The sequence below is a fragment of the Microtus pennsylvanicus genome, chromosome 11, assembly GCF_037038515.1.
Source record: "Microtus pennsylvanicus isolate mMicPen1 chromosome 11, mMicPen1.hap1, whole genome shotgun sequence".
In the NCBI taxonomy this organism is placed as follows: Eukaryota; Metazoa; Chordata; class Mammalia; order Rodentia; family Cricetidae; genus Microtus; species Microtus pennsylvanicus.
The window spans coordinates 4,013,761-4,041,115 of NC_134589.1; the positions used below are offsets into that span (position 1 = coordinate 4,013,761).

Consider the following 27,355-nt stretch of genomic DNA (forward strand, 5'->3'; position numbering starts at 1 on the left):
TGTGGATTCACTGAGCCACAGTGCTGGAGGCCCAGAGAGATAAGAGCAGTGTCCCGGCTCTGACCTCCCTGGCTGTCACAGCAGCGCCCCCCCCCCTCCCGAAGGCTATTCCCAGGTCACTGCTGTGGAGAAACCCCTTGCAGCCTTGGCTTTTCCAAATTCAGAGGGTTTTTTCCTCCCTCACTTTCAAAAAAAAAAAATTAGCTTGCCTAAAATATGGAGTTTGAGACTTGCTTTTGACCACCAATCAACCCCAAAGGGGAGCCTTGGTGATGTTTCCTTAAACTGGGAGACTTTGGCTCCTTGCAATGGGTGAGCTAAGCCACTTGGGCGGGGGGGGGGGGGTGCGGGGGGGAGGGAGGGCTTTTATGAACTTGTGTGAAATCTTTCAGAGAATTGCAGAGCCTTTGGAGAATGGGTAGGCTTTACTAAGGAAATTAGGCCAGGTGTGGTGGCTTCTACCTCTAACCCTCATACCAGAAGGCTAGAGACAGAAGGCCTGGGAGTTCCAAGCTATAGGGAGACCCAATCGCAAAAGAAAAAAAAATGCAGACAAACAAACAAAAAAACCCTGGCTGTAGCCCAGTGGTGTGTCATCTACCAGATGCATACAACACCGCAAGGCCCCTGGTCCCATCCCCAGCACAGTAAGAAAGAGAGGGTGGGTTGGTGAGGTTTATCAACTTGACACAGCTGTGTAATTTTGGAAGCGAGAGCCTCGGGTGAGAAAGGGCTCTATCAGGTTGCCTGTGGTGTGTGTTCTTGATTGACCATTGATTCAGGAAGGCCCTGGCCCCCACCCCCACCCCCACAGTGGTGATTTTCAGTGCTGTAAGAAAGCAGGCTGAAGCTGGGCAGCGGTGGTGGCACACACCTTTAATCCCAGTGCTTAGGAGGCAGAGGCAGGCCGATCTCTGAGTTTGAGGCCAGTCTGGTCTCCATAGTGAGTTCTAGGTCAGCCAGGGCTACGTAGTGAGACCCTGTTGAAAGAAAGAAAAGCAAGTGTGATTGTCTGAAAGAAAATAGCCCACAAAGAGAGTGGTACCTACTAGGAGGCGTGATTTTGTTGAGGAAGTGCGTCATTGTAGGGGCGGGCTTTGAGTTCTGTGTTCAAGCTACTCCCAGGTCACAGTTCACTTCTGTTGCCTGCAAGATGGAGGACACTTGCCTGCTTCTCCAGCACCACATCTGCCTGCCTGGCCGCCCGCCTGCTACCATGTTGCACCGTGATGGTAATGGACTAAACTTCTGACACTGTAAGCCAGCCCAATTAAAAGTTTTTCCTTTGCAAGAATTTCCGTGGTTGGTTGTGTCTCTTCACAGCGACAGAAACCCTGACTAAGGCAGGCAGGCAGACAGGCAGGTGGAGCAAGCCACAAGGAGCAAGCCGGTAAGCAGCATTCCTCCATGCCTGGGGCTACAGCTCCTGGCCCTAGCTTCCTTTGGTGATGCAGTACAAGCTGAGAGCTGTAAGGGACGACAAACTCTTTCTTACCAAAACTGCTTTTTGGGGGGAAAGATCTTTCCCATGTCGCCCAGGCTGGCCTTGAACTCTCAGAGATTTACCTGCCTCCAGCTCCTTAGTGCTGGAATTAACAGTGTGTGCCATGTTGCTTTTGGTCATGATGTCTTATCCCAGCCATAGAAATCTTAACTAAGACAGAAATTAGTTCCAGGCTGTAGGTATTGCTGTGACAGGCCTGTGTGGTTTGTGGTGGGTTTGAACTTGGGGCTGGAGACGCATTGAGTGTTGAGAGCTCCGTGAGCAGTTCTGCGGGGTCTTGGAGGATGAGCATTGCTGAGAGCAGTGCAGGCAATGGAGGCCTGACTTGGGACATTTCAGAGGGAAGCTTGAGAGTCCCTTAAAGGCTTTACCAGGGTCCTTTGTGTGATAGTTTGAACTAAGGGCCTGTCAGCCTGTAGTGAAGAATCAACTATGATTAACAAGAGCCCCGGACTACTGAGGTGAAACCTTCACTGTGTGGTTGATGTCCTGAAGGGAGACCTTCGCCGAGGTGGTCACTGCTGCTCAGCTGAGGCTGAAGAAGCAGCCGTGATTAAGGAGAGCCCAGTATCACTGAGGTGATGTCTTTGCAGTGATTCCTTAGGCTCAGCACACAGATGCCATGGTTCAGAGGGGCCACAGCTGCATCTCATGCTGGAAGCCAGACTTGGTAGTGTTAAGAGCCAGCCAGGTGGTGCTGGTTTTGAAGGCACGGGGAGGACGTGGAGAGCAGCTGAAGCTTGGCACTGTGCGGCAGGGCTGGAGTCCCCGAGGAGAGCCCTGGAGAGACTGGTTATTTCTCTAAACCCTCCTGGGGATATGGAAGGAGATTGCTGTAGTCAGGCCACGCTGGGGACTGGCCGCTCTTCCCAGCATTAGATCTGGATGTGAATTAGTTTTACTGGGGCCTTCCTAGTTGAGGATTAATAACCTTCCACCTAGCATGCGCCCACCCAGCCATCACCAGGAAGTGGGGCTGATGGCTGCCCAGAGCATGGCAGTGTCCCCTTGAGATCTCAGGCTCCTGTGGGCGCCTGGAAAGTTGGCCCCGCCTGTGCCTTTGCTGAGCGAGCATGAATGAGGTGTTCACTCCACTGTCCTTGTTTGATCCAGCTTGACCTGGCCACCCAGTACATCAAGGCCGCAGTGAAGAACGTGCCCTCTGTGTTCCTGATGACGGACTCCCAAGTGGCTGAGGAGCAGTTCCTGGTCCTGATCAATGACCTGCTGGCCTCCGGGGAGATCCCAGGGCTGTTTGGGGAAGACGACCTGGAAAACATCATCTCCTCCATGCGGCCGCAGGTGAAGTCCCTCGGCATGACCGACACCCGAGAGGCCTGCTGGAAATTCTTCATCGAGAAAGTGCGCAGACAGCTGAAGGTAGGATTCCACCTGGACGGTTGCCTGGGGGCTCAGCCCTCTTCCCCCTTTCTCTGTAGACTTGGGACTCTTTCTTCCCAGGACGTAAAAGCCAACTGAGAAAGAGTGGTGGCAATGGGGAGCAGCTGCAGAGCTAGGGCCGAGGTTCCTGGGGGCTAGAGGGAACCTTGTATAAACACAGACATCACAGTCTGAAAATAGACTGAATGCCTTGAGGGGCTGGAGAGCTGGCTCAGCAATTAAGAGCCCTGGCTGTTCTTCCAGAAGATCTGAGTTCAATTCCCAGAATCCACATGGCTCACAACTGTCTGCAACTCCAGCTCCGGGGCATCCAGATCTTCCTTCCCTGCTTCCCTGGCCTCTGCAGGCACTTGTTCTCTCTCTCTCTCTCTCTCTCTCTCTCTCTTTCTCTGTCTTTCTCCCTCTCCCACTCTCCCATAAATAATAATTTTAAAAAAAAATAAAGGGCACACCTTGAGGGGTGGGAAGATGGCTAGGGTGGGTAAAATCACTTGCCACATGAACCTAGTGACCTGAGTTCATTTCTTAGAACCAACAAGAAGGTGGAAGGAGAGGATCAGATGAACGAGGTTGTCCACGCACGTCATATACAAACTTATGTGTAGTCAGCATTTTCTCTGCCCCGCCAGCCAGCTCCCAGATAAACATGTGGAGGCTTGTCATAAGTACGAATGCTCGGCCTTAGCTGAGGCTTGTCCCGTTAGCTCTTTTAACCTAATTTAACCTGCTTCTATTCATCAGAACTTTCTTTCATCCTGTATGTTCTGCTTTCTTGCTTCCTCTGTGGCTGGCTGGCTGGCCAACCCCTGGCACGTCCGTCCCTGGTGTTTCTTTTTTTCTCTTCCTCAGAGCCTAAATTCCTTCTACGTATCTCCTTGCCTGGAAGTCACCTATACCTCCTCCCTTGCTATTGACCATTCAGCTTTTTATTAGACTAACTAGGTGCCTTAGGCAGGCAAGATAAAACAGCAACACATCTTTACATAGTTAAACAAATGCAACATGTCTTTGCATAGTTAAACAAATATTCAGCAACATTTCCCCTTAAATAAAAAGGTGTTAACTTTTTTGAAAGATTTGTTTATTTTGTGTGTATGAGTTTTCTGTCTGCCTGTGCCCCTTTATGTTGGAAGAGAGCATAGATCTATCGATGGCTGTGAGCCACCACGTGGTTGCTGGGAATTGAACTCGGGTCCTCTGGAAGAGCAGCCAGTGCTCTTAACCTCTGAGCCATCTCTCCAGCTCCAAAAGGTTTTAGCTTTAACATAGTGAGTCTATATACAATAAAAACAATTATCAAGTAAGAATTATATTTATAATATCAAGTCCATTTTTATTAGGCAAATTTAGAGAAAATGTTCTTTTATCTATCCTGTCCTGGTGTCTTTTTTCTTTCCCAAGCTTAAATTTCTCCTCCTACTTATTCTCCCTGCATGGAAGTCCTGCCTATACCCTCCCTTGCTATTGGCTATTTAGCTTTTTATTAGACCTATCAGGTTCCTTAGGCAAGGTAAAACAGCAGCACATCTTTACATTTGTTTAATTAAACAAATGCAAGGTGGCTGGAGAGATGGCTCAGAGGTTAAGAGCATTGCCTGCTCTTCCAAAGGTCCTGAGTTCGATTCCCAGCAACCACATGGTGGCTCACAACCATCTGTAGTGAGATCTGGTGCCCTCTTCTGGCCGGCAGACATACACACAGACGGAATATTGTATACATAATAAATAAATAAATATTTAGAAAAAAAATTAAACAAATGCAACATATCTTTACATAGTTAAACTAATATTCTGCAACATAAACAAATGCAATACATTTTTGCATAGCTAAACAAATATTCTGTAACACATATGCACAATAATAAATAAAAATTTTAGAGCAAAAAGCAACCTTTGCCCTCAAACATTACCTGGAGAAAAGCAAGCTAAACTCACTAATACCAAAGGCACCTGAGAACATTTGACTGCTCCTCAGAGTTCAGCTGGAGTGAGCCAACCCCACTGCCATGCTGAGTATCTGTGGTCATGTGCTCCCCACTGATGTAGTAAGACAGTGTCCCCTGTGCCCCTCCCTGGCTCACACAGTCTTGTTAGCAGACGTTGCTGGTGGGACTTAAGCTCCTGATGGCTGCAGCCTGCCCTCACTACCTGTTAAGGCCCAGGCATCATCTCTAGAGACAGCAGGAAGTCAAGATATTCTACAGATCTGCCTACCCCCTTCCGTCCCATTGCTGTGCCCCTGAAAGCCAAGCTCAGAGTGAGCAGAGGGGAGCCTGAGACTCCGTGAGAAGTCCTCATCCATCAGGAGAGCCTGGGACATTTCTCTACAGCTCCCCTCCATTTTCCAGGGAAGCCCAGGAAACCAGGGCCCCATTTGGAAGTCAGCCTTCAGGGCCTGCAGGACATGCTACATGCCTAGCTGGATTCAGAAGAAATCACCACTTCCCAGATGTCTGTCCTCATCTGCCTAGAGCAGGGCCCATTCCCCACCCCTTCTTCATCCAGCTAGGTGTGGGGCTGCCTTGTACTTCACAGCACAACACCGAGCTGTGAACCTGAACTGGTTCACTGAGGTACCCAGCCACGCTCTCGGGGCTCTGCAGGAGTGCCCCCCACCTGTAGTAATAAGGAGCGCGGCGGGGCTGCATCCCCAACACCCCAGCCGCCTGCTCAGCTAGCTTATGCCTGAAATGACAACACACAAACTGTATTCATTTAAACACTGCCTGGCACATTCTGCTCTAGCCCTTACTGGCTAATTCTGATATCCCGATCAACCCATCTGTAATAATCTGTGAGCACCGGTCTTAACCGGGAAGATTCTAGGTCGGAGCTTCATCACGTGTGTCTGCCTGGGAGCAGGGCATGGCGTCTCTCTCTGAGGTGTCTGCTCCCAAGAGGAGAGCTGTGGAGTCTGACCTCACTTCCTCTTCCTCCCGGCATTCTGTTCTGTTTACTCCACCTACCTATGTCCTAACCAATAAAAAAGGGCCAAGGCAGTTCCTTTATTAAATGGCGCCCAACGTGGGGCTCGAACCCACGACCCTAGGATTAAGAGTCCCTTGCTCTACCGACTGAGCTAGCCGGGCAGGCGGCTGGGGTGTTGGGGACGCAGCCCCGCCTCGCTCCTTATTACTACACCCACCCGTAGACACTGAGACCTGGAGAGCACCGCACTTCCAGAGGGGCCATCTGCCAAAATGACACATCTAACCTCAGCAGCGACAACCCCCCACAGACGTTTGCTTTGTCCCACATCCAGGTGATTCTGTGTTTCTCCCCCGTGGGCTCCATCCTGCGTGTGCGAGCCCGGAAGTTCCCTGCCGTGGTCAACTGCACAGCCATCAACTGGTTCCACGAGTGGCCAGAAGACGCCCTGGTGTCCGTGAGTGCTCGCTTCCTGCAAGAGACAGAGGGCATCCAGGTGAGGAAACACACACCAGATGCAGGCTTTAGTCCCTGACACAGGTGTCCCTTCAAAGCGGGAATGACCCTGGGTGCTAGCAGAGCTGCAACATAGGCGAGCACCTTTTCAAATCAATCAAGATGGAAACAGAGGCCTCTGGACCATTTGTGAGGCAGAGCCTCCAAGGGTTCATCCTCAGGAAGGATGACAAATGTCAGGGAGTCACCAGGCTCAGGGATCCAGTGTAGGAATTACCTGGCAATGTTTGCTGATACAACCAGCATAGGAAAGCTTTTCTCTTGTGAGATGGAGACAGGAGGCTCAGGAGTTGTAAGGCCCAGCCTGGGCTACATGTCTCACATAACAAAAACAAAACCAAACCCAAAAATCTCATCTCTGCTCTTTCCCAGTATACAAGCGTGTGAATGCATGGGAATGTGTGCACACGTGTGTCAAAATGATAGGCTCTGCTGGTCTCAGACCCTAGATCACTTGTTACAAAGTTACTAATGATAGGCTCTGCTGGGTCCCAGACCCTAGATCACTTGTTACAAAGTTACTAACAATAGGCTCTGCTGGTCCCAGACCCTAGATCACTTGTTATAAAGTTACTAACAATAGGCTCTGCTGGGTCCCAGACCCTAGATCACTTGTTACAAAGTTACTAACGATAGGCTCTGCTGCTCCCAGACCCTAGATCACTTGTTACAAAGTTACTAACGATAGGCTCTGCTGCTCTCAGACACTAGATCATTTGCTACAAACTCTACTGGTCCCAGACACTAAATCACTTGCTACAAAGTTACTAATGATGGGCTCTACTGGGCCCAGACAAATCACTTGTTACAAAGTTACTGATAGACTTTGCTGTTAGATAAAGTCATCTGACATTTTACCAAGCTCAAGGGGCATTGCTCTCCTGGAGCATCTCTTTTTAGCTCTTTTCTCTCCTTTTCTTTAAAATAATTAGTTAGCTTTATGCATGTGAGTGTATATGTATGTATGTGGGTATGCATGTGAGTGTTTGAACACACATGTTTGGGGGTGGCACACACATGCCACAGAGAAGGTATGGAGGTCAGAGGAAACTTGAGAGTGAGCCCCAGAGGACTGAATTCAGTCTTTCAGGCTTGGTAGCAATTAGCTTTACCCACTGAACCATTTTGACAACCGTGTGTGTGTGTGTGTGTGTGTGTGTGTGTGCGCGCACATGTACATGTGTGTGTACGTGTGTACATGCGCACATGTGTAAACCAGAGGACTACTTTGGGTGCCATCCTCAGGAACATGATCTACTTCCTTTGAGAAAGGGTCTCTCACTGCCTTTGAGCTTGCTGATCATCTAGAGCAGTGGTTCTCAACCTGTGGGTCGCAACTCCTTTGGGGTTGAATGACCCCTTCCCAGGGGTTGCCTAAGATCATTGGAGATATCAAGTATTTATAACAGTAGCAAAATTACAGATATGAAGTAGCAACAAAAGTAATTTTCTGGTTGGGGTCACCACCATGAGGAACTGTATTAAAGGGCCACAGACTTAGGAAGGTTGGGGACACTGCTCTAGAGTCTGGCTGGGCAGCAAGACCCAGGGATGTTCCTATCTCCATCTTCCCAGGCCTGGGATGGCAAACGTGAGCCACCACACTGGGCTTTTAAGTGGGTTCTGGAGCTCGATCGAACTCAACTCCTCATGTTTGCGGTCACTTCACTGACGAGCATCTCCTCAGCCCCTCTCTTGTATCTCTCAACACCTGAGACAGGTCAGGCCTTGGTACATCTTATCCAGGGTCTGAATGTATATGCTGGAACCTGCAGTGGCCCCTCTTCTCCTAGGCCCTGCAGGGTGAGGTTGGGGCCCAAGGAGGAGTGGGTGTGTTGTCTTGGGCCCCCGGATGACCAGCCCCGCCCATTTCATCTGTCCTGGCTTGCAGCCTGAGGTGAAGACCTCCATCAGTCTCTTCATGGCCTACGTGCACACCACCGTCAACGAGATGTCCAAGATATACCTGGCGACGGAGAGGCGCTACAACTATACCACACCCAAGACTTTCCTGGAGCAGATCAAACTCTACCAGAACCTGCTGGCCAAGAAGAGGATGGAGCTGGTTGCCAAAATTGAGCGGCTGGAGAATGGGCTCATGAAGCTGCAGAGCACGGCTTCTCAGGTAGGAGTCAATGTCTGGGCTGCATGCTGTAGAGCCTTCTCACTGTAACAGGCTCCCAAGGAGGCGACAGCACACATGGGATATAGTCATACGTGGGGCTGGACATCCCAGGCCATGGGATGAGCCTGACTCCAGTCTTTGAAAAGCAGAGAACAGGGGTGTAATCTAATCAGAAACAGCGGGCGTGAACTGCTTTAACAGCATCAGCACTGAAGCGGGCACCCTGCATGTGTGATGGATGTGTCTTAAGGTTTTTATTGTTGTGAGAAGATACCGTAACCACTGCAACTCTTTTCTCAAAGAAAACAATTGAGTTTGTGGCTTCCAGTTTTCGAGGTTTAGTCTGTTCTCATCATGACGGAGCATGGTGGTGTGCAGGCAGATGTGGAGCCAGCTGCCATCTTGACCAGAAGGCAGCAGGGAGTTGACTGACTGTCACACTGAAACTTGAGAAAAGAGACCTCAAAACCCACCCCCACAGCCACACACCTCCCCAAATATTCCTCCTAATAGTGCCACTCCCTTTGGGGAACATTTTCTTTCAAACCACCATGTGAAGGCGTTATGCTTGTATCCAGGGAAACCTGCATCTCAGTTCAGGACAGCCCATGAAAATGCAGCTATTGGGGGCTGGAGAGATGGCTCAGCAGTTAAGAGCATTGCCTGCTCTTCCAAAGGTCCTGAGTCCATGAAAATGCAGCTGTTTCTGCATGCCACTCATACCGGATGCCTGCTCACAGGCTTCCTACAAACTTTTCTTTCATGCTGAGTTGATTTTTGAGGTTCCTGCCTGGTGTTCAGTTATGTACCTCCACAGCCTCCTGCCCATGATTCCCAGGGGGCCCAGCCTCCTCTTCCCTATGATGCTGGGCCAAGATGGGCCTCTCCACCAGCTCTCTGGAGGTTTTGGTCCCCAGTCTCCATTTCTTTCCCACCCTTCTTCCCACTTGCTGGACTGCAAACCCCCTATCCCACTCCCACCTCAAGACCTTCAACAATTTCTCAACTGGAAATTTTTATTAAGGGGACACTTTGTAGTCCTTTCTGGCCTGGAACTCACTATGTAGACCAGGCTAACCTTAAACTTTTGGCAATCCCCCTGCTTCTGCCTCCCAAGTGCTTGGCTCACATACTTGTTCACTTCCAGCACCCAGTTCAGCTGACATTTTTAAAATCTGGTCACCTTAACTCCTAGCACACTAGGAATGTTCTTAAATATGTGGCTTCATGTATACACTTGGTGCTCAGCATAAACTTTCCTTTGACATATTCAAAAGACTCCTGAGTCGCTGGGAGTTGGGAGCAACCAAGGCTGTTCTGAATCCAAGGCAGCCACCAACCGTGGCCAGCAGCATGTACTGTCCTCAGCAGGCTCCTGCCCTCTCCTGCCTCCTTCCTCCCCAGGTGGACGACCTCAAGGCCAAGCTGGCGGTTCAGGAGGCCGAGCTGAAACAGAAGAATGAGAACGCAGACAAGCTGATCCAGGTGGTGGGCGTGGAGACTGAGAAGGTCAGCAAGGAGAAGGCCATCGCGGACGAGGAGGAAATCAAAGTCGAGGTCATCAACAAGGTGGGTCTTGGGGCCTCCCTGATGGGTCAGATGGCAACCCACAAATGGGACTCAGGCTGAGACATTTGTACAAGAACAAACCTCCCCACCTAGGGCGCCTGGGAAAGGAAGCCCCACCCTCGTGCAGGCTAGGTTCTAAGAGAAAGCCCACAGCCAGCCAAGCTCCTTACAGAGAGCCCCTCCGTTGAGCATCTCCAGAAGCTGCTGCTGCCCAGTCCAGCTGGCTCTGCCCGACGGCCCCACCTCACCTCCTTTGTTGTACTGTTGTTTTATACGTTTCTGGTTTTGGTGAACCTGGAAGCTGAGCCCATGCTAACCCAGCAGAGCTGACCCATGGAGTCACATCCCCAACCCTCTTCTGATTCTGTATTCTGAGGCAGGCTCTCACTAAGTTGCCCGTGCCGGCCTTGAACGTACAACACGCCTGCCTCAGCATCTCAAGTAGCTGAGAGTGCAGACCCGTGTCGCTGGGCCTGGCTTGCCTCTACATCTTAATGGAATTCTGTGTCCCGTGAGGGCGTGAGGGTCAAGGTGACGCCACCCAATTACCGGTCCCTGTGCTGTGGCTTCTGCTCTGGGCCCCCTCGTGCAGCCAGTGGTCAGGTAGAAACAGTTGCTTAGGGAGTGTCCTCAAGCCCATATCTGGACAGTGGATAAATTAAGTCCCCACAGTTACCTCCCACTCTCTCTGGAATGGCAGCCAGGAGCCTTTCACACCCTGGGCTCGTAGCTTCTCCCCTAGACCAGCCAGGTAGGGCCTGAGTAGTTCCCACCTAGTGCTGGGCAGGGAGGAGACCCAGGCTGGGCTGCCCAGGAACTGGGTCCCTGATCTCCTTTTAACCTGCAGAGCCACAAGTCTGTGAGGGAGATGGGGAAACTGAGGCTCAGGGTGGTCCATAACTTTCCTTGGCTCCTGAACTAGCATTTGACATAGGCTCCAAAGCCAAAGACCTTGTTGACCCTGTTTCTTGGTGACATCATGTAATTAATGTCCCAGCACTTTCCACTCCCTAGCCCTCCATCCACAAATGCCCCACATGGGGAGCTTTAGAAAAAAACTAGGGGTTACCCCCTCCCACCACTGATCTTTGCCCTGTTAGTCCTTTTCCTTAGTTATGCCCCATGGATGTCCCTAAAGGATCCTTAGGGAGGAAAGACTGTCCTTTGTCCTTCCCCTGGGGCCCAGCAACACACACAGGGCCTGGTGACTGCTCCCCACTCCTGCCACCCAGCTGCTGCTCCTGAGCAAAGACACCAAGTCATTCTGACCTCTGAACTTACAAAAAGTCTAAGGGTCCTTTGCAACTGAGAAAGCAAAGGCGTGCCCCCACAAGCGGGTGAACGCTCACAGGCACGAATGAATTGGCACTGACATTCATAAGTGAGCAAGCACTGGCACATGCCCACGAGTGCTCCCACAAGTTGAATGCTTGCTCACTCACGTGACTGAGAGGGACCGGTGACATGTTCTGAGATGCCCTGTTCTGGAAGGATCGCACAATGTGATCTCAAAGTGACAAGGGAGAGGAAAGTTGGAGCTGATAGAGGGGCCCAATCCCCACTGAGCATCCATGTCTCTCTGCACATGGTTGGTCTCATCTGAGGGCAAGAGGCAGGGACCAAGGAGGCAAGGCGGAGGAGGCGGGTATTATGAGTGAGCATACAGAGACACCAGTGATCAGGGTATCCAGCAAAGACAATAGATACGTGGTGTCTGCTGGCAGGAACTCAACCACTGGCGCTTGGCTGTAGCTTGGAGAAAAAGTTCACCTCTTTCTCCTATTCCCCTGCCTATTCTCAGATAAGTGTGTGAGAGGCTGGCTGGATGAATGGATGGATGTGGCCAAGTGGGCGGTTAGGTAGGTAGGCAGGTGGTGGATGGGTGGGTGGATGGACAAATGGATGGACGGGTAGGTGGGTGGATAGATGGATGGATGGGTGGATGTGTGGGTGGGTGGGTAGAAGGACAAGTGGATGGATGGACAGATGGACGAATGGATGGGTGGGTGGATGGATGGGTGGACAGGTGGATGGACGTGTGGACGGGTGGGTGGATGGATGGATGTTTGAACAGCCTACACTGAACTTTCCTGTTTGTCTGCCTTCTAGAATGTCACTGAGAAACAGAAGGCCTGTGAAACAGACCTGGCCAAGGCAGAACCAGCCCTATTGGCTGCACAGGAGGCCCTGGATACTTTGAACAAGGTGACACAGGGAGTAGAAAGGAAGTAAAAGGAGCAGGGGTGGCCCAGTGGGGTCCGTGGTGACACTCAGTGTGCTGGTCTCTGTAGAACAACCTGACTGAGCTGAAGTCCTTCGGCTCCCCACCGGATGCTGTGGTCAATGTCACAGCTGCTGTCATGATCCTGACAGCACCTGGGGGCAAGATCCCCAAGGACAAGAGCTGGAAGGCTGCGAAGATCATGATGGGCAAGGTGGACACCTTCCTAGATTCCCTGAAGAAGTTCGACAAGGAGCACATCCCTGAGGCCTGTCTGAAGGCCTTCAAGTGAGCCTGGGGCAGGGTCGGGCTGCACCCAACAAGTGATTTTACCTGCTGAGACTTTGCCCCAGTGAGAGAGGCCAAACTTTTTTTTCTTTTGTTTTCTTGAGACAGGGTTCTTCAGTAGCTTTCAGAGCCTATCCTGGAACTAGCTCTCGTAGACCAAGCTGGCCTCGAACTCAGAGATCCTCCTGCCTCTGCCACTTGAGTGCTGGGATTAAAGGCGTGCGCCAAACTTTTATGCTGCTTTTTCTTCTTCTTTTGTACCAATTAAAGTACTCAGCAAAGGGAGGCGCTAGAGCGGGCGCTCCACAGGGAAGGTGCTCACTGTACAAATATGCAGACCTGAGTTTAATCCCAGAGCCTAAATAGAAAGCCGTGTGTGGTGCTGCGCGCGTGTAATTCCCAGACTCACCGATCAGCCGGCCTGGCTGCCGGAGGCTTGGGGCGATTAGAGGCTCTGTCTCAGAAACAAGGCGGATGGTGACTTACCGAGGTGCCACCCCTGAGGTATAGGTTGACCTCTGACCTGTATGCACACGCAGGTACACAAAATGCCCATATCGCAAGAGCACCTACAATACACCACAAGGATTAAAAGAAAGAAGGAATATTGATGTTTCCCGGTGCTGCTGTGCTGACCATGGCTAGCATAGCCTGAGACACAGAGCCAGCCACGGGGACCGGGGACTAGGGCTCGTGTCCTGTTGCAGCCCTGCTCGACGCCCGTGATTTCCTTCCAGGCCCTACCAAGGCAACCCCACCTTTGACCCCGAGTTCATCCGCTCCAAGTCCACGGCTGCTGCTGGCCTGTGCTCCTGGTGCATCAACATTGTGCGCTTCTATGAGGTCTACTGCGACGTGGCCCCCAAGAGGCAGGCCCTGGAGGAGGCCAATGCCGAGCTGGCCGAGGCTCAGGAGAAGCTGTCCCGGATCAAAAACAAGATTGCGGTGAGCGCCCTCGAGCCCGTGGTCCCTGTTAGACACCGCGCCACCCACTCCCTGCCAGTCAGGTTTCTGTTTAAAACACACTGGCAGGGCCTGCAGTCGTGAGAAACCACCGACGGTGGTACCACGGAGCATGCCAGGGGGACTGTCAGGGATGCTTGGGCCGTCAGGCCCTGAGCTTGGGGGAGCTGGGAACATCTCCCAACTTGGTTTTTCAGGAACTCAATGCCAACCTGAGCAACCTGACTTCAGCGTTTGAGAAAGCAACAGCTGAGAAAATCAAGTGCCAGCAGGAGGCCGATGCCACCAACAGGGTGATCTCCTTGGCTAACAGGTAGTTTTTGCCGTGGCCACACCTCCTATCTCCCAGATCCACAACCCCCGCCCCCCAAATGTCTCAGAAGAAGACAGAATTCCCAGTTAACTCAGGCCTGCCCAGAACACAGTCCAGAGCCACCTGCTCTCAGACAGCGCCTGTCCTTGGTGTCCCTGGGGACTGACCTCCAGACCTCCCGGGAACACCAAACCCCACCTCAGCTGAACTGATCTTCAGGCTGTAACTATGCAAGAGGGGCTGAGAAAGCTATGGTGGACAGCTCACACACGGCTGACATTCACACTTGGACCAGAGGAGAACCTCACTAAAGCTCTCCCCTCACCTGCAACTCACTCAGGACATCTCCTGCTCCCTACAACTGACACCTCCCCTCACCCCGCCCCCAGTATAGACTATGAGTCAAATGGCCTGCTCTGTTCAGGACTGGCAGGCGCAGGCACCGTGTTTCTCCCACAGACAGTGGCTCTGGCTGCTTTACCATAAGCCACCCACACAGCGGCCGCTCCACAGGCCACGTGCCGCACTCTGAGGTCTGTGCACACTCACGTTTGACATTATGCACTGCCACAGCTTCGGATGGCAGGCAGTGCTGGTCCCAGGAATCAAATGCAGCCCGCGTTGGTGCTTTGCACACTCAGAAGCCCCCATGGGAAGGTACAGCAGTGTGAGGGAAACTGACTTGATACCCAGTATCGAAATCATTGTCACGTTCCCATGTGGTCTGTGGAGAGCTACCAGCAGGCTACCTTGTTGCTCCCTTCCCTGGAAACCCAGTGTGGTTCTGCTGTTGGTGAGACCAGGTCTCGTGTAGCCTAGGCTAGCCTCAAACTTCCGTGTGTCAGAGGATGACCTTGAACTTCCTTCTGATGCCCCTGCCTCTAATCCCCCAGTGCTGGTTACAGACGTATGCCACCGTATTTGATTTATGCAGTCCCGAGGATTGAACCTAGGGCCTTGTATGTGCTAGGCCACTCTTCTCCCCATTGAACCATAGACACGGATCTGTTGTTTTACTTTGAGATAGTCTATGTCGCCAAGGTTGGCCTTGAACTTGCAGTGATCCTCCTGACTTTCCCTCCCAAAGGCTGGGATTACAGGTGTTCACCCACCACGCCACCATGCAAGTCCTTAGCGACCGCATACGGTTCACAGCTCCATGGTGGACAGCCCGGCTCTGGGGTTTGAGTGACAGAGTCCACTCTCTGGCTACCTGCTTTCTTATGTTCTCCCAACCTGGGGGCTGGCAGCCGTTGATCAGCGGTCAGCATGATTCAGGAGCTGGCGGGGAAGGGGATGGGGAGTCCCAGGTCACCTTAGCTGATGGCTCAGGTGCACCCTCACCATCTGTTCGAGAGGGGAAGCAAGGCCACTGGGCATGGAACCTACACACAGCATTAACTTGGGTCAGCACTGGAGACCCACAGGGCACCAGTTATGACTAGGTACCAGTCCCCCAGCTGGTAACCTAGGCAGCACCACACACCCCACCCCTACAAGGCCAGCAGCCGTCTGGATGATACATGGTCCTGTAGTCACCATGTTCTCAAACGGACTCCGGTGCCTGCTGGCCAAGTGTGCCAGCAGGGCACAGTGGCATGGCATGGTGACAGGATGCAGTCACAAGTGGCCTGGGCAGGGGGCATGAGGTCACATTCAGCATCCCCAAGTGGCACCAAAAATGTGCTGTTTTCTGTGAATTCCCTTGAGAGCGTCCTACTGCAGAATGGAGCAAGCACCCGCAACATTGTAAGTGAGCATCCGCAGCAACATTGTATGGGCTCCGTCTGTCCCAGGTCACTTTGCTGTCCATACAAGTCCACTCGACAGTTTGTCTGCACTGACAGGCCATTAGATAAGTGCCCCAGGCTCTCCAGCTCACTCAGGCACTCCACCTGTTCCCTGGACTCTTGCAGGCTTGTGGGAGGCCTGGCTTCGGAAAATGTGCGCTGGGCTGAGTCGGTAGAGAACTACAAGTGTCAGGGGGTCACCCTGTGTGGAGATGTTCTGCTCATCTCTGCCTTTGTCTCCTACGTGGGCTACTTCACCAAGAAGTACCGGAATGAGCTGATGGAAAAATTCTGGATCCCTTACATAAATCAATTAAAGGTAAGAAGTACAGTGGTGGTTATGACTCAAGGAGACTCGGGGGCTCCCCCAGGGCAGCCACAGCCGAACTGCATCCTCACTGGGGCGCAGCCAGCCTCGTTTGCTGGGATTGACATCACTTCTGGCATGCCACAAGGCTGCTTCTACAAGCAGTGTGAGGGCCGCCTCCTCCACGGCCTTGCTCTTCAGAGCATGTGGCCAGTACCAACTTGAGAACACGGGCAGAAAGTGAGCAGGGGAGAGACGGCTCAGTAAAGTGTTGGTTGCAGAGACATGGAGACCTGAGTCTAGATCCCTGAGACCCACAGTTTAAGATAAAACCAGGCACGGCAGCAAGCACCTGTAACCCCACGTGCTGGCATGGGGTGTGGGGGTGAAAACATTCCTGGGGCTTGCTGGCCATCCAGACTCACAAAATAGGTGAGCTCCAGGTTCGGTAAAAGCCCCTCTCTCAAAACATAAGCCACAGTGTGCCTGGGGACGTAGCGCCATGGTTGAGAGCACTTGCTACTCTCGCAGAGGACCTGGGTTTGGTTCTCAGCACCCACGTGGCGGCTCATAACCACCTACAACTCCAGTTCCAGGGGATCTCCTGCCCTCTCCCGTCCTCTGAGGTCACGTGCCTACTCGTGGTGCATATTGACAAACAGGCAATGCACCATACACATAAAATACACATAATATACACTATACACATAAAATAACAGTGAATTAAAACACAAGGCAAAGGGTTGGCAATGTAGCTTAGTGGGTAAGGCAACCTGCCGCCAATCCTAATAGTCTGGATTTGATCCCAGCACTCACAAGACGGAAGGAGAGAGCCAACACCTGCAAGTTGTCCTCTGACTTCTGTCTGCAAGCGCGTAACTGTGCCCAAACCACACACACACACACACACACACACACACACACACGAGAGAGAGAGAGAGAGAGAGAGAGAGAGAGAGAGAGAGAGAGAGAGAGAGGAGAGAGAGAGAGCGCAAAAAACAACGGATCCCTCCCTCGGCAGGTCCCAATCCCCATCACGGAGGGCCTGGATCCCTTGACCCTACTAACGGACGATGCAGACGTGGCCTCCTGGAACAACCAGGGTTTGCCCAGCGACCGCATGTCCACTGAGAACGCCACCATCTTATGCAACACGGAGCGCTGGCCGCTAATTGTGGACGCCCAGCTTCAAGGCATCAAGTGGATCAAAAACAAATATGGCACTGAGCTGAAGGCCATCCGCCTGGGGCAGAAGAGGTGCAGTCAGGGCCGGGTGGTGCTGGGCGGGGCCGGGCAGGGTTAGGCAGCAGGTGGTACTGCCCAGGTCTGTACGTACACACGCACCTCCGGCCTTATGAGTGGCTTTGTGAGAGGCCTTGTGATGGTTGCGCACTCGGGATAACTGGGAGATGGCCAGGTCCTATGCGTGCACACAGGCCTTGGGCCTTTTGTGTTTACTGAATAGCTGGGGACCAGGAAGCAGTCTGGGGCTTGCTTTCACACGCAGCCTGAGCCGTGAGCATCTGCTGACTGACTGAGTAGTCTACTAACATGAACACGAACACGCAAACATAAACTCCGGTCTGAACAGCAGAGAGTCAAACCAGGATCTTCTCCCGCCTGCACTTCACAGGGAGGGGAACTAGACCTGGCTCTTCGTGTCCTCCTGGCTGTTATCTGCTGGGGAGGCTCCAGGCTCTCATCTCGTGTGTGGTTTACATTCTACTCCCACAAGGGAAACAGAAACCATGAGCACCAGGGTGATGGTGGCTGCCAGGCGTAAGCCTCCTGGAGCCCTAGAACAGGCTCTGGCGGAGCAGGGAAAATGTTCAGCTCTACATCCTGAAACTCCCTCCTGCTCCCGCCACCAGGCTCCCACCCAAACGTCCCAACCCCCAATCTGCAAGCCCACACAGATGCCTGAGGAAGGAGGAACTGGGATTGACTCCTTGGCGACCCCCCTGGATGCCTCCGTTCCTCAGGGCCAGGGCCACCTCTTGAGGCAGACACTGCTTCCTATGATCCGCAAGCCATGTCTTATCTTTCTATTCTGTGCCCAGCTATCTGGACATCATCGAGCAGGCCATCTCAGAGGGTGACATCTTACTCATCGAGAACATTGGCGAGACCGTAGACCCTGTGCTGGACCCATTGCTGGGCAGGAACACAATTAAAAAGGGGAGGTAAGGCTGACCCCCACGACCCAGCCCAAAGTGAATCTCTCCTGGGGCGGCCCCGGCTGGGAGCTCAATGAAGGGCCTCTCTTTACTAAAGGTTTCAAAGGCTGACAGGATCCAATGCTGAGGGGACTGGAAAGGCCAGCTCTGTCCCAGGGGGAGGGACCAGCTGGTGCATGGGGTCCTTCATATTGCCTCTATCTTTTTCGTATACGTTTGAAAATCGTGAAACTTACAGTCCTTTCAAAAACTTTTTCCACAGTTATATCCCTGCCCCCGATTACCCTCTCTTGTCCCACTCCCTCTTAATGGTTTTCTCTTCCCGACATGTTCCCCTTCTGCTTTCACATCCTCTATACGAGTGTTATGCATACGTGTGTGCGCGTGCATGCGTGTGTATGTGCCTATTATGTGTAGGGATGTTATGCCTGCATGAATGTCTCTGTACTACATGTGTGCCTAGTGCCTGAGGAGGTGTCAGGTCCTCTGTGAGCCACCATGTGGTTGCTGGGAATCGAACCCGGATCCTCTAGAAGGCCAGCCAGGGGTCTTAACCACTGAGCCATCTCTCCAGCCCCGTTTTAATGGCCCCCTGAGTTTAATGATGGTTGCATGCAGAGCATGACCGTGGGGCTATTAACTGGAGCACAGGCGACTGAGCAGTGACCCAGTGACCATGCCACTGAAGCTGTTGGCTGCAATGGCATCACGAGTTCTCCTCTCCTCTTCAAAACATTTAATTTTCAAAATATTTTACTTGCATTTATTTACTCTGTGTGTGTGTGTGTGTATGCCCCAGGATATTAAGGTCAAAGGCCATCTTATGGTAGTTAGCTCCTATCGTGTAGGTCCCAGGGATTGAACTCAGGGTGCCAAAGATTAGCAGCAAGCCCTTTTACCTACTGAGCCATCTGGTTGGCCCTCCTCCTTCCTTTTTTTGTTTGGTTTGGTTTGGGTCTTTTTTGCAGGGGTTGGTTTTGTTTTGTTTTTTGTCTGTTGTTTGTTTGTTTTTGAGACCAGGTTTCTCTATGCAGCCCTTACTGCCCTGGAACTACTGGCCTCAAAATTAGAGATCCACCTGCCTCTGCCTCCCGAGTGCCGGGATTAAAGGTGTGCCCCCCCCCATTTTTAATTCTAAGAAACATGACTGTCATAAAGTAAGCATTTCTAGGGCGCTTCACACATTTACCGTGTTATGCAACTATTACCCGTGCCTCCCACGAGGAAACCCCACACCCCCTACCCACACCCACTCAAGCATCTTTTCGTCTCCGTGGCTTTGCCACTCTGGACGTGCATCGCGCAGTACGCGTCGTTTCATGCCTGGTTCTCTCCAGTTGGCATCCCCTTGTCAAGGGGCATCCACGTTGTAGCCGCCGTCAGTGTCACAGTTCCTTTCCATGGCTGTGGAGTAAACTCCGCTGACCAGACCTGCAGCATTTCGCTGTGTTTACAGCACAAAGGGGGCAAGCCAACTCGGGGCTCTGGTGCACAGGAACACTCTTGTGTCTCGGGCTCTGACAAGGACCTGACATGAATGCCGATACCCAGGGACTGCAGGGGGTTCGCTCCAAGAAAGTGAGCTCAACCAGGAAAGAAGGGGAGCAGAGCCTGGGAGGGGGTGACCCACAGTGGGACAGCACAGGGTGACACTCCAGGGGTGCGTGGCAGAGGGCCACTGGCACGTGCTGGTGTTCCGCACTGACCTTGAGAGAGCTGGCTGCTCTTCCGTTCAGGTGCTCAGCTAAGCGCGAGCTGCAGCCAGCTTTATGAACAAACTCCCCTGGGCAGACCAAGTGCCCACTAGAGGAAAGGCTAGACATGGCCTCTGGTGGTCACTGGCCTCCCCAGAGTGTAGGGAAGAGGTGGGTGGGCCACCCGGCGGCGAGGGTGCTTCACCGGCTTCTGCTCCTCACCCACCAGGTTTATTAAGATCGGTGACAAGGAGGTGGAATACCACCCCAGTTTCCGCCTGATCCTTCACACCAAGTACTTCAACCCCCACTACAAACCCGAGATGCAGGCTCAGTGCACGCTCATCAACTTCCTGGTCACCAGGGACGGGCTCGAGGACCAGCTCCTGGCCGCCGTGGTGGCCAAAGAGCGCCCGGATCTCGAACAGCTCAAGGTGACTGACTCTGACAGACATCGGCATGTGGGGTCACTCAGGTGGTCACCTGGAGGGCCATGTCTCTCAGCTCCCTCAGTGCTTCCTCCTTCCCCAGCATTCTCGTCATTCAGCCCCTAACTCAGTTTAAACCAGCAGCCAGCACGCTTACACCAGGGATCTGTGCCCTAAGGATCAAAGAGGGTCCCCAGAAGCCAGTTTGCGCCTGGCCATGCAGAGCATTTGTCCAGCATGTCTGAAAGTCTTGGCTCAACCCTCAGCATCACAGAGAAAGGAAACATAGGGTTCCGGGGCTGGAGATAGGGCTCACACTCAGTAAAATGTTTTCAGCAAAGGCATGAGGACCTGAGGCGCACGCACACACACACCCGCCAACACAGAAAAGGCTGCCATGTACTTGTAATCCCAGGGCTGGGGAAGCGGAGATGGAAGGGTCCCAGGGACTCGTTGGTCAGACACCCTAGCCTAAAGAGTGAGCCCCAGAGAATCCATCTTAAATAACAAGGTAAACTGAGCCAGGCAGTGGTGGTGCAAGCCTTTAATCCCAGCACTCGGGAGTCAGAAGCAGGCGGATCTCTGTGAGCTGGAGGCCAGCCTGGTCTACAGAGCGAGTTCCAAGACAGGTTTCAAAGCTACAGAGAAACCCTGTCTTGAAAAACCAAAACCAAACCAAAACACCCAAAGTAAACTGAGTCTGAGGCTCTGGCTTTCCCACACACATGTACACACAAAGAAGGTTAAGCAGAGCCAACTGTGGACCAGCCGCCTGCCCAACTCCGCCTCAGCCACACTCACTTCTCCATCTCCACGGGTGGCCTGCCTGCTGGGTGGCATCTGTCCTCTGCCTCCCCTCCAGAGAGCCCTGGCAGCAGAGGTGAGACCAGGCCCCAACTAATGTCGCTTGGGCCCTGCCACCCCTGTAGGCAAACCTCACCAAATCTCAGAACGAGTTCAAGATCGTGCTGAAAGAGTTAGAAGATTCTCTCCTGGCCCGGCTGTCGGCTGCGTCGGGGAACTTTCTGGGAGACACTGCCTTGGTGGAAAACCTGGAGACCACCAAGCATACAGCCAATGAGATTGAGGAGAAGGTAGGCCCCGCCTCTCAGGCCACCCAGCACACAGAAGGCTTACAGCCTGGGTGTCTGTGAGAGTTTGTCGTGACCGGAGAAGAAAGTCACAGTGAGGAATTATCTAGACCAGGTGGGCCTGTTGGGCATGTCAGTGGGGGACAGTCTTGACTTTTAATTGATGTGAGAAGACCCAGCCCACCGTGGGCGGCACCATTCCCTAGCCAGGGAGTCCCAAAGAGTCTAAGAGAAGAAAGCTCGCTGGGTATCGGCACACACTTGCAGGCCTGCACCTCTCCCTGCTCTTGACTTTGAATGCGATGCTCTGAGTTCTTGCCTTGCCTTCCCCATAACAGGCTGTAGCCTGGAACCGTGAGCCAATTAAACCCCTTCCTCCCACTATATTTTATCACAGTAACAGACTGAGAGCCAGCACCTTGCTGTCTGTGGGCCCTCAAGGGGGGCTTCTGAGGAATGAAGGGCCAGGACCAGGCAGGGCCCTCCTGTGGGCAGCTTGTCTTCCAGGTCGTTCCCTCCAAGCCCCTTTCTTCTGTTCTGAGGTCCAAGAGGCAAAAATCACAGAAGCAAAGATCAATGAGGCGCGAGAGAACTACCGGCCAGCGGCAGCTCGGGCCTCCCTGCTGTACTTCATCCTCAACGACCTCAACAAGATCAACCCCATCTACCAGTTCTCACTCAAGGTCAGCCACGCTGGGCGCAGGTCCAGGGCCCACCTGTGGGTGGTCCTTCCCACCTTCCCCCAGTGCAGCTTCAGAACCCCCATGTTCACGCTGGCCACTCCCCAGGCCTTCAACGTGGTGTTTGAGAAAGCCATCCAGGACACCACACCTGCCGAAGAGGTGAAGCAACGCGTGATCAATCTGACAGACGAGATCACCTACTCTGTGTACATGTACACGGCGCGTGGGCTCTTTGAGCGGGACAAGCTCATCTTCCTGGCTCAAGTCACTTTCCAGGTATCACGTTGCTTTTGTGTTCAGACTGCAGCCAGTGCTGCAGCTGGGGATTCCCAGGCTTGTGCCAGGAGTGCAGATTCTCAGGACCCCTTTCCGGGTCCCACACACCAGCTCACACAGATAGCTACGTAGCCGAAGTGGACCTTGCATTTCCGATCCTCCTGCCTCTACTTCCCTAGTGCTGGTATTACCCTTGTGCACTGCCACACCTGGACTCAAACCCAGGGCATCCTGCATGTGGGGCAAATGCTCTACGGACTGAGTCACATCCCCAGCCTTGAAACCAGCTTCTAACCAGCTTTCCAGGCAGTAGTAAAGCCTGAGGTGTCTGGTGGGGGCCGTTCCGGGAGCTAGATTTGGGGGACACCAGGGGAGCATAGCAGATGTTCCAATGGGATACAAGTGAAGGGAAGTTAGAGAGACTTGTACAAAGAAATATCACAACAGTATGTCAGTGCTGAGAAAATGGTCCCTAACCCAGCAAGGATGCTGAATACATCCTCAGCAATGAGTGGAAGAGCTTGTCAAGGTGGCTCCGTGAGTGAGGGCACTTGCTGCAAAGCCCCAGGACCCACATGGTAGAAGCAGGGAGCCAGCTCCCAGCAGTTGTCCTCTGGCCTCCATACATGCATCTCTATACACACATCTCTATACACACATGCATCTCTATACACACATCTCTATACACACATGCATCGCTACACACACACATGCATCGCTACACACACACATGCATCGCTACACACACATGCATCGCTACACACACATGCATCGCTACACACACATGCATCGCTACACACACATACATCTCTATACACACATGCATCGCTACACACACATGCATCTCTATACACACATGCATCGCTACACACACATGCATCGCTACACACACATGCATCGCTATACACACATGCATCGCTACACACACGAAGAAAGAAATACAGGGGCTGGGGAAATGATTCAGTCGAGCCTCATTTTCAAGCCCTAGCTCCCAGTGAGAGATCCTTGACTCAGAAAATTAGGTGGGCAGCACCTGAGAAATGAGCCCAAGGTTGACATCTGGCCTCCACTTGCATACAATGCACACATGAGCACATGTGCCCATATACATGCAAGCAACCACACGCACACACGAAGACTCGTTCTGAGGAAGGATGTTTGCATAGGTGCGCCAGAAGTCCTGCTGAGGTACTGGAAGGTTTGTGTAGCCCGTCTCAGTAGGGCCTGTAGCGTGAGCTCAGATACTAGGCACTCAGGAGGCTGAGGCAGGAGGAGTGCATGAGCCAGGGAGTCAACATCAGCTGTAAAATATAGCTAGATCCCCGTGGGGAAGGAAGGAAGGACAGATAAGACAGATGGACAATGGCCTCGATCCCTTTTGAAAGCACTATGTGATAGAACTTTGTCTCTTGGTTCTGGGGACCAGGAGGACCATGGTCCAGGTGCGGCATTTGGTGCCAGCTTCCCGCTGGCCCAAGAGAACAGGACAGGGTGGACTGACACCCTTTATAACAAACCATCTCCCCAAGAGATGGCACAGTCTTTGCACTGCCTCCACATCTTGGTTGCCTGTCACCTGACCCCGCATTCCAGAAACTACTGATCTGGGGGGCATGATCCCACTGTAGGCCAGGTGTGATGCTGAGCCCCTTTAATTCCATCGTTTAGGAGGCGGAAGCAGGGAGAGCCCTATGGGTTCATACAGCCTGCTCTATATAGGCTCTAGGTCAGCAAGGGCTGCACAGTGGGACCACACACACACACAGGTCCCAATAATGCAGGCTGCTTATGGAGACGCCTGAACTGCTGCGTGCACACACACATTCACACCACACACACACACACACAGGTCCCGATAATGCAAGCTGCTTATGGAGACGCCTGAACTGCAGCACACACCACACACTCACACACACTCACACACACACACACACACACACACACACACACACACACACACACACACACACACACATCCTGATAATGCAGGCTGCTTATGGAGACGCCTAAGCTGCCGCACAGCCACCAACAGTACACATGTCTGTAACCTGGGACCTCCTCAGAAGATAGGGACTTTTCTTTTAGGTTGGTGGCAATGTTGTAGAACTAGGTTGTGGCTGCACACCCTTGTGGGTAGACCTGTGCCACTTGCCTAATGGGCTTCAATGTGAGTAAAACGTGTTTTACGTGTTTCACCCAGTTAAAAGAAAAAGCAACAGCCACAACATGGGGTTGGGATTTAGCTCAGTGGTAGACCAAGCCCTGGGTTTGGTCCTCAGCTAAAAAGACCCCCCACAAAAACAAAGAAGCTCTTGAGCCCCACAGCCCCCTTGGCCCATAGGTCCTATCCATGAAGAAGGAGCTGAATGCACTGGAGCTGGACTTCCTCCTGCGGTTCCCCTTCAAGGCGGGCGTCACATCCCCTGTGGATTTCCTGCAGCATCAGAGCTGGGGCGGGATCAAGGTGGGTCCTCGCACTCAGCACTGAACCCCTCCCAACCAGTCTGGAGGATGCCTGTGCCCCATCACGGTGACAGGGCCAGAAGAAGGTGGGAGCCAAGATGGCTGCAGCTTGGAGACAACCCACACTTGTATTGAATGTGACATCACTGGTCTCCGCTGACCATAGGGACCTGCAGCAAGTCCCAGGCCATCCTGTGCCCAGCATCCCTATGCCCTGCCCTGTTCTAGGTCTGGTCACTGCTCAGGTTCCCAGATCCATTGCCAAGAGCCCTCAGGTCCCAGGTGTCAAGTTTCAATCCAAACTGTGATCCCTGGAAGGCAGTGGCCTGAGGTGGGACAGCCTTGATATTACCCTCATTGTAGGGGAGGGCTACTGTGAGCCCCCAGGCCACTGGCCCCCATGGAAGCTTGCCCTGCCCTTGACAGGAAGAATAGTTGAGACCCTACTGACAGGCCACTCTGTCACCCAGCCCAGAGCACCTGCATCTTCTGAGACTTCTCCCCAGGGCCCACTAAGGGCCATCTAGAGACGGTGCCCCCACCCCCCACCCCCGACTCAGGCCATGTGTGGTCCCTGAAACGACACTTCTGACTCAGGCCCTGTCAGAGATGGACGAGTTCAAGAACCTGGACAGTGACATCGAGGGCTCCGCCAAGCGGTGGAAGAAGCTGGTGGAGTCGGAAGCCCCAGAGAAGGAGATCTTCCCCAAGGAGTGGAAGAACAAGACGGCGCTGCAGAAGCTGTGCATGGTACGCTGCATGAGGCCGGACCGCATGACCTACGCCGTCAAGTGAGTCTACAGGGAACCGAGCCGAGGGAGGGAGGCCCCTTTGCTGGCGCAGCCGGGAGAGGTGCTCTGACCCGGAGACCTAAGTTCCTTTCTTTATGTTTTGGATGTGGTCTCAAGCATCCCGGGCTGACCCTCAACTCAAACTTACGTATCCAACGACTTTGAACTTTTGATCCTCCTGCCTCTGCTTCCAGAGTGCTGGGTTTGCATCTGTATGCGATGCTGAGGATGGAACCCCAGGCCCTGTCCATGCTTGGCAAGCACTTTAGGGCCTGAACCACCTTCTCAGCCCTGATCCTAGGTTCTTGTTGATCCTAGGTTCTCGGGGTGTGATCAGTAGGACTGCTGGCCCTACTGGCCTGTGTAGAGGGATAGACCCTGTGACAGGGATGGAAAAGCAGACTTTCCCACACTAGGCCCTAAGGTTGAAAGAGAGGAAAAGAAAGGCCATCAGCACTGGGGAATTCTCTGCGTCTAAATTGTCAACTGGGTGCCTATCATAAATGAAGAATTCTAATTTGAGACCTGAGCCTTCCCAGGTGGAGCGGGGAGGTCTAAAGGAAGGGAGGGACTGAGCACAGAAAACCCCAGGGCCCAGGCTTAGAGTGGGACAGGCTGGCTTCTGCCCCTTCCATCTTTCCATGCAGTCTAGACACAGCCAGGTCTCCTCAAACCACTGACACCCCCACAGAGCTCCCCTCTGACAAAGCAGGGCCCTGATGCAGGTTCACTCCATATCTAAGGACCTCTCCTGTTCTGTTTTTCTCGGTTGGAAGAGGACAGTGCCAGGATTGGTGGGGAGGGAAGGGACAGAGGAAAAGACTAAATGTCAATACAGACGAGCTGGTGGCAGTGAGGGGAGGATGTTGGACAAGCAATGGCACCTGACCATCTCAGAGGCACAGTAAGACTCTTAAAGCCTCCCAGACCCCCAGGGCCTTCCCATCGTCTCCTGCCTGTGTCTGGGAGCCAGTCCACAGCACGGGAATATAGCCATGGTCCTGCTTTCAAAGCCAGTGCTGGGCAGTCAGCATCTCACCTGCCAATGACGGAGGGAAACAGGCAGACACTGGGATCCGAAGGTCACCCATGCACCCGATGGCATGAGAGGACCACCCAAGGGATTCCTAGGGCTGGATTAGAAAGAGGGAATCTGGAGGCTCTAAAGCTGCCTTCTGCACAGAGCTTGTTCCTCCCCTCAACATCCCACATGGACCTCGGAGGCCCCTGGGATTGAAGGGGGAGCATACTGTTGAGGAAGATGGAAATCCAGCTCAATTGATAGAGGCTTGCCTAGCACGCACAAAGTCCTGGGGTCACCTCCCAGCACTGCATGACCGGTGCATAGTAACACCCAGAAACCCGCAGCCCCAGCACCTGGAAAGTGGAGGCAGGAGGAGGGTCATAGTCACACGGCAAATACCGAGTCAGCCCAGGCTACTGGACTACTCCAGACCCTGTCCAAAAAAAGAAAACCTCAAGCTGCCACTTCCTTCCCCTTGATGTCTTAGAGGAAGTCCATCCAGAATGGCCCACCCACCTGGACCAAAGCCACCCACACCCACACACCCCCAGCCCTGGTCCCGAGCAGGCCCCAGCTGCCTGTGGTCCCACAGAGCGTGTTCCCTCAGGAACTTCGTGGAAGAAAAGATGGGCAGTAAATTTGTGGAAGGCCGGAGTGTGGAATTCTCCAAGTCCTACAAGGAGAGCAGCCCCTCCACGCCAATCTTCTTCATTCTGTCCCCCGGGGTCGACCCCCTCAAAGACGTGGAGGCCCTGGGTAAGTAAGTACAGCCGCAGAAGTGTACCCCCGTGGAAACGCAATAT

General features: G+C 53.0%; 1 protein-coding gene across 2 annotated transcripts in view; it reads left to right on the forward strand.

The window, feature by feature from the left end:
* The window catches only part of Dnah17 (dynein axonemal heavy chain 17), a 107,021-nt gene that overhangs the window by 67,190 nt on the left and 12,476 nt on the right, over positions 1-27,355 (forward strand). For both annotated transcript variants that reach the window (XM_075989966.1, XM_075989967.1), the window contains exons 54-71: positions 2,618-2,884; positions 6,168-6,329; positions 8,241-8,474; positions 9,879-10,043; positions 12,153-12,248; positions 12,335-12,552; positions 13,290-13,497; positions 13,713-13,828; positions 15,745-15,937; positions 16,947-17,182; positions 17,986-18,108; positions 20,026-20,230; positions 21,154-21,318; positions 21,858-21,998; positions 22,104-22,274; positions 24,616-24,738; positions 25,335-25,528; positions 27,160-27,308. In XM_075989966.1, coding sequence (XP_075846081.1) covers positions 2,618-2,884; positions 6,168-6,329; positions 8,241-8,474; positions 9,879-10,043; positions 12,153-12,248; positions 12,335-12,552; positions 13,290-13,497; positions 13,713-13,828; positions 15,745-15,937; positions 16,947-17,182; positions 17,986-18,108; positions 20,026-20,230; positions 21,154-21,318; positions 21,858-21,998; positions 22,104-22,274; positions 24,616-24,738; positions 25,335-25,528; positions 27,160-27,308 — 3,166 coding nt within the window. The remainder of the gene's footprint in view (positions 1-2,617; positions 2,885-6,167; positions 6,330-8,240; positions 8,475-9,878; positions 10,044-12,152; positions 12,249-12,334; positions 12,553-13,289; positions 13,498-13,712; positions 13,829-15,744; positions 15,938-16,946; positions 17,183-17,985; positions 18,109-20,025; positions 20,231-21,153; positions 21,319-21,857; positions 21,999-22,103; positions 22,275-24,615; positions 24,739-25,334; positions 25,529-27,159; positions 27,309-27,355) is intronic.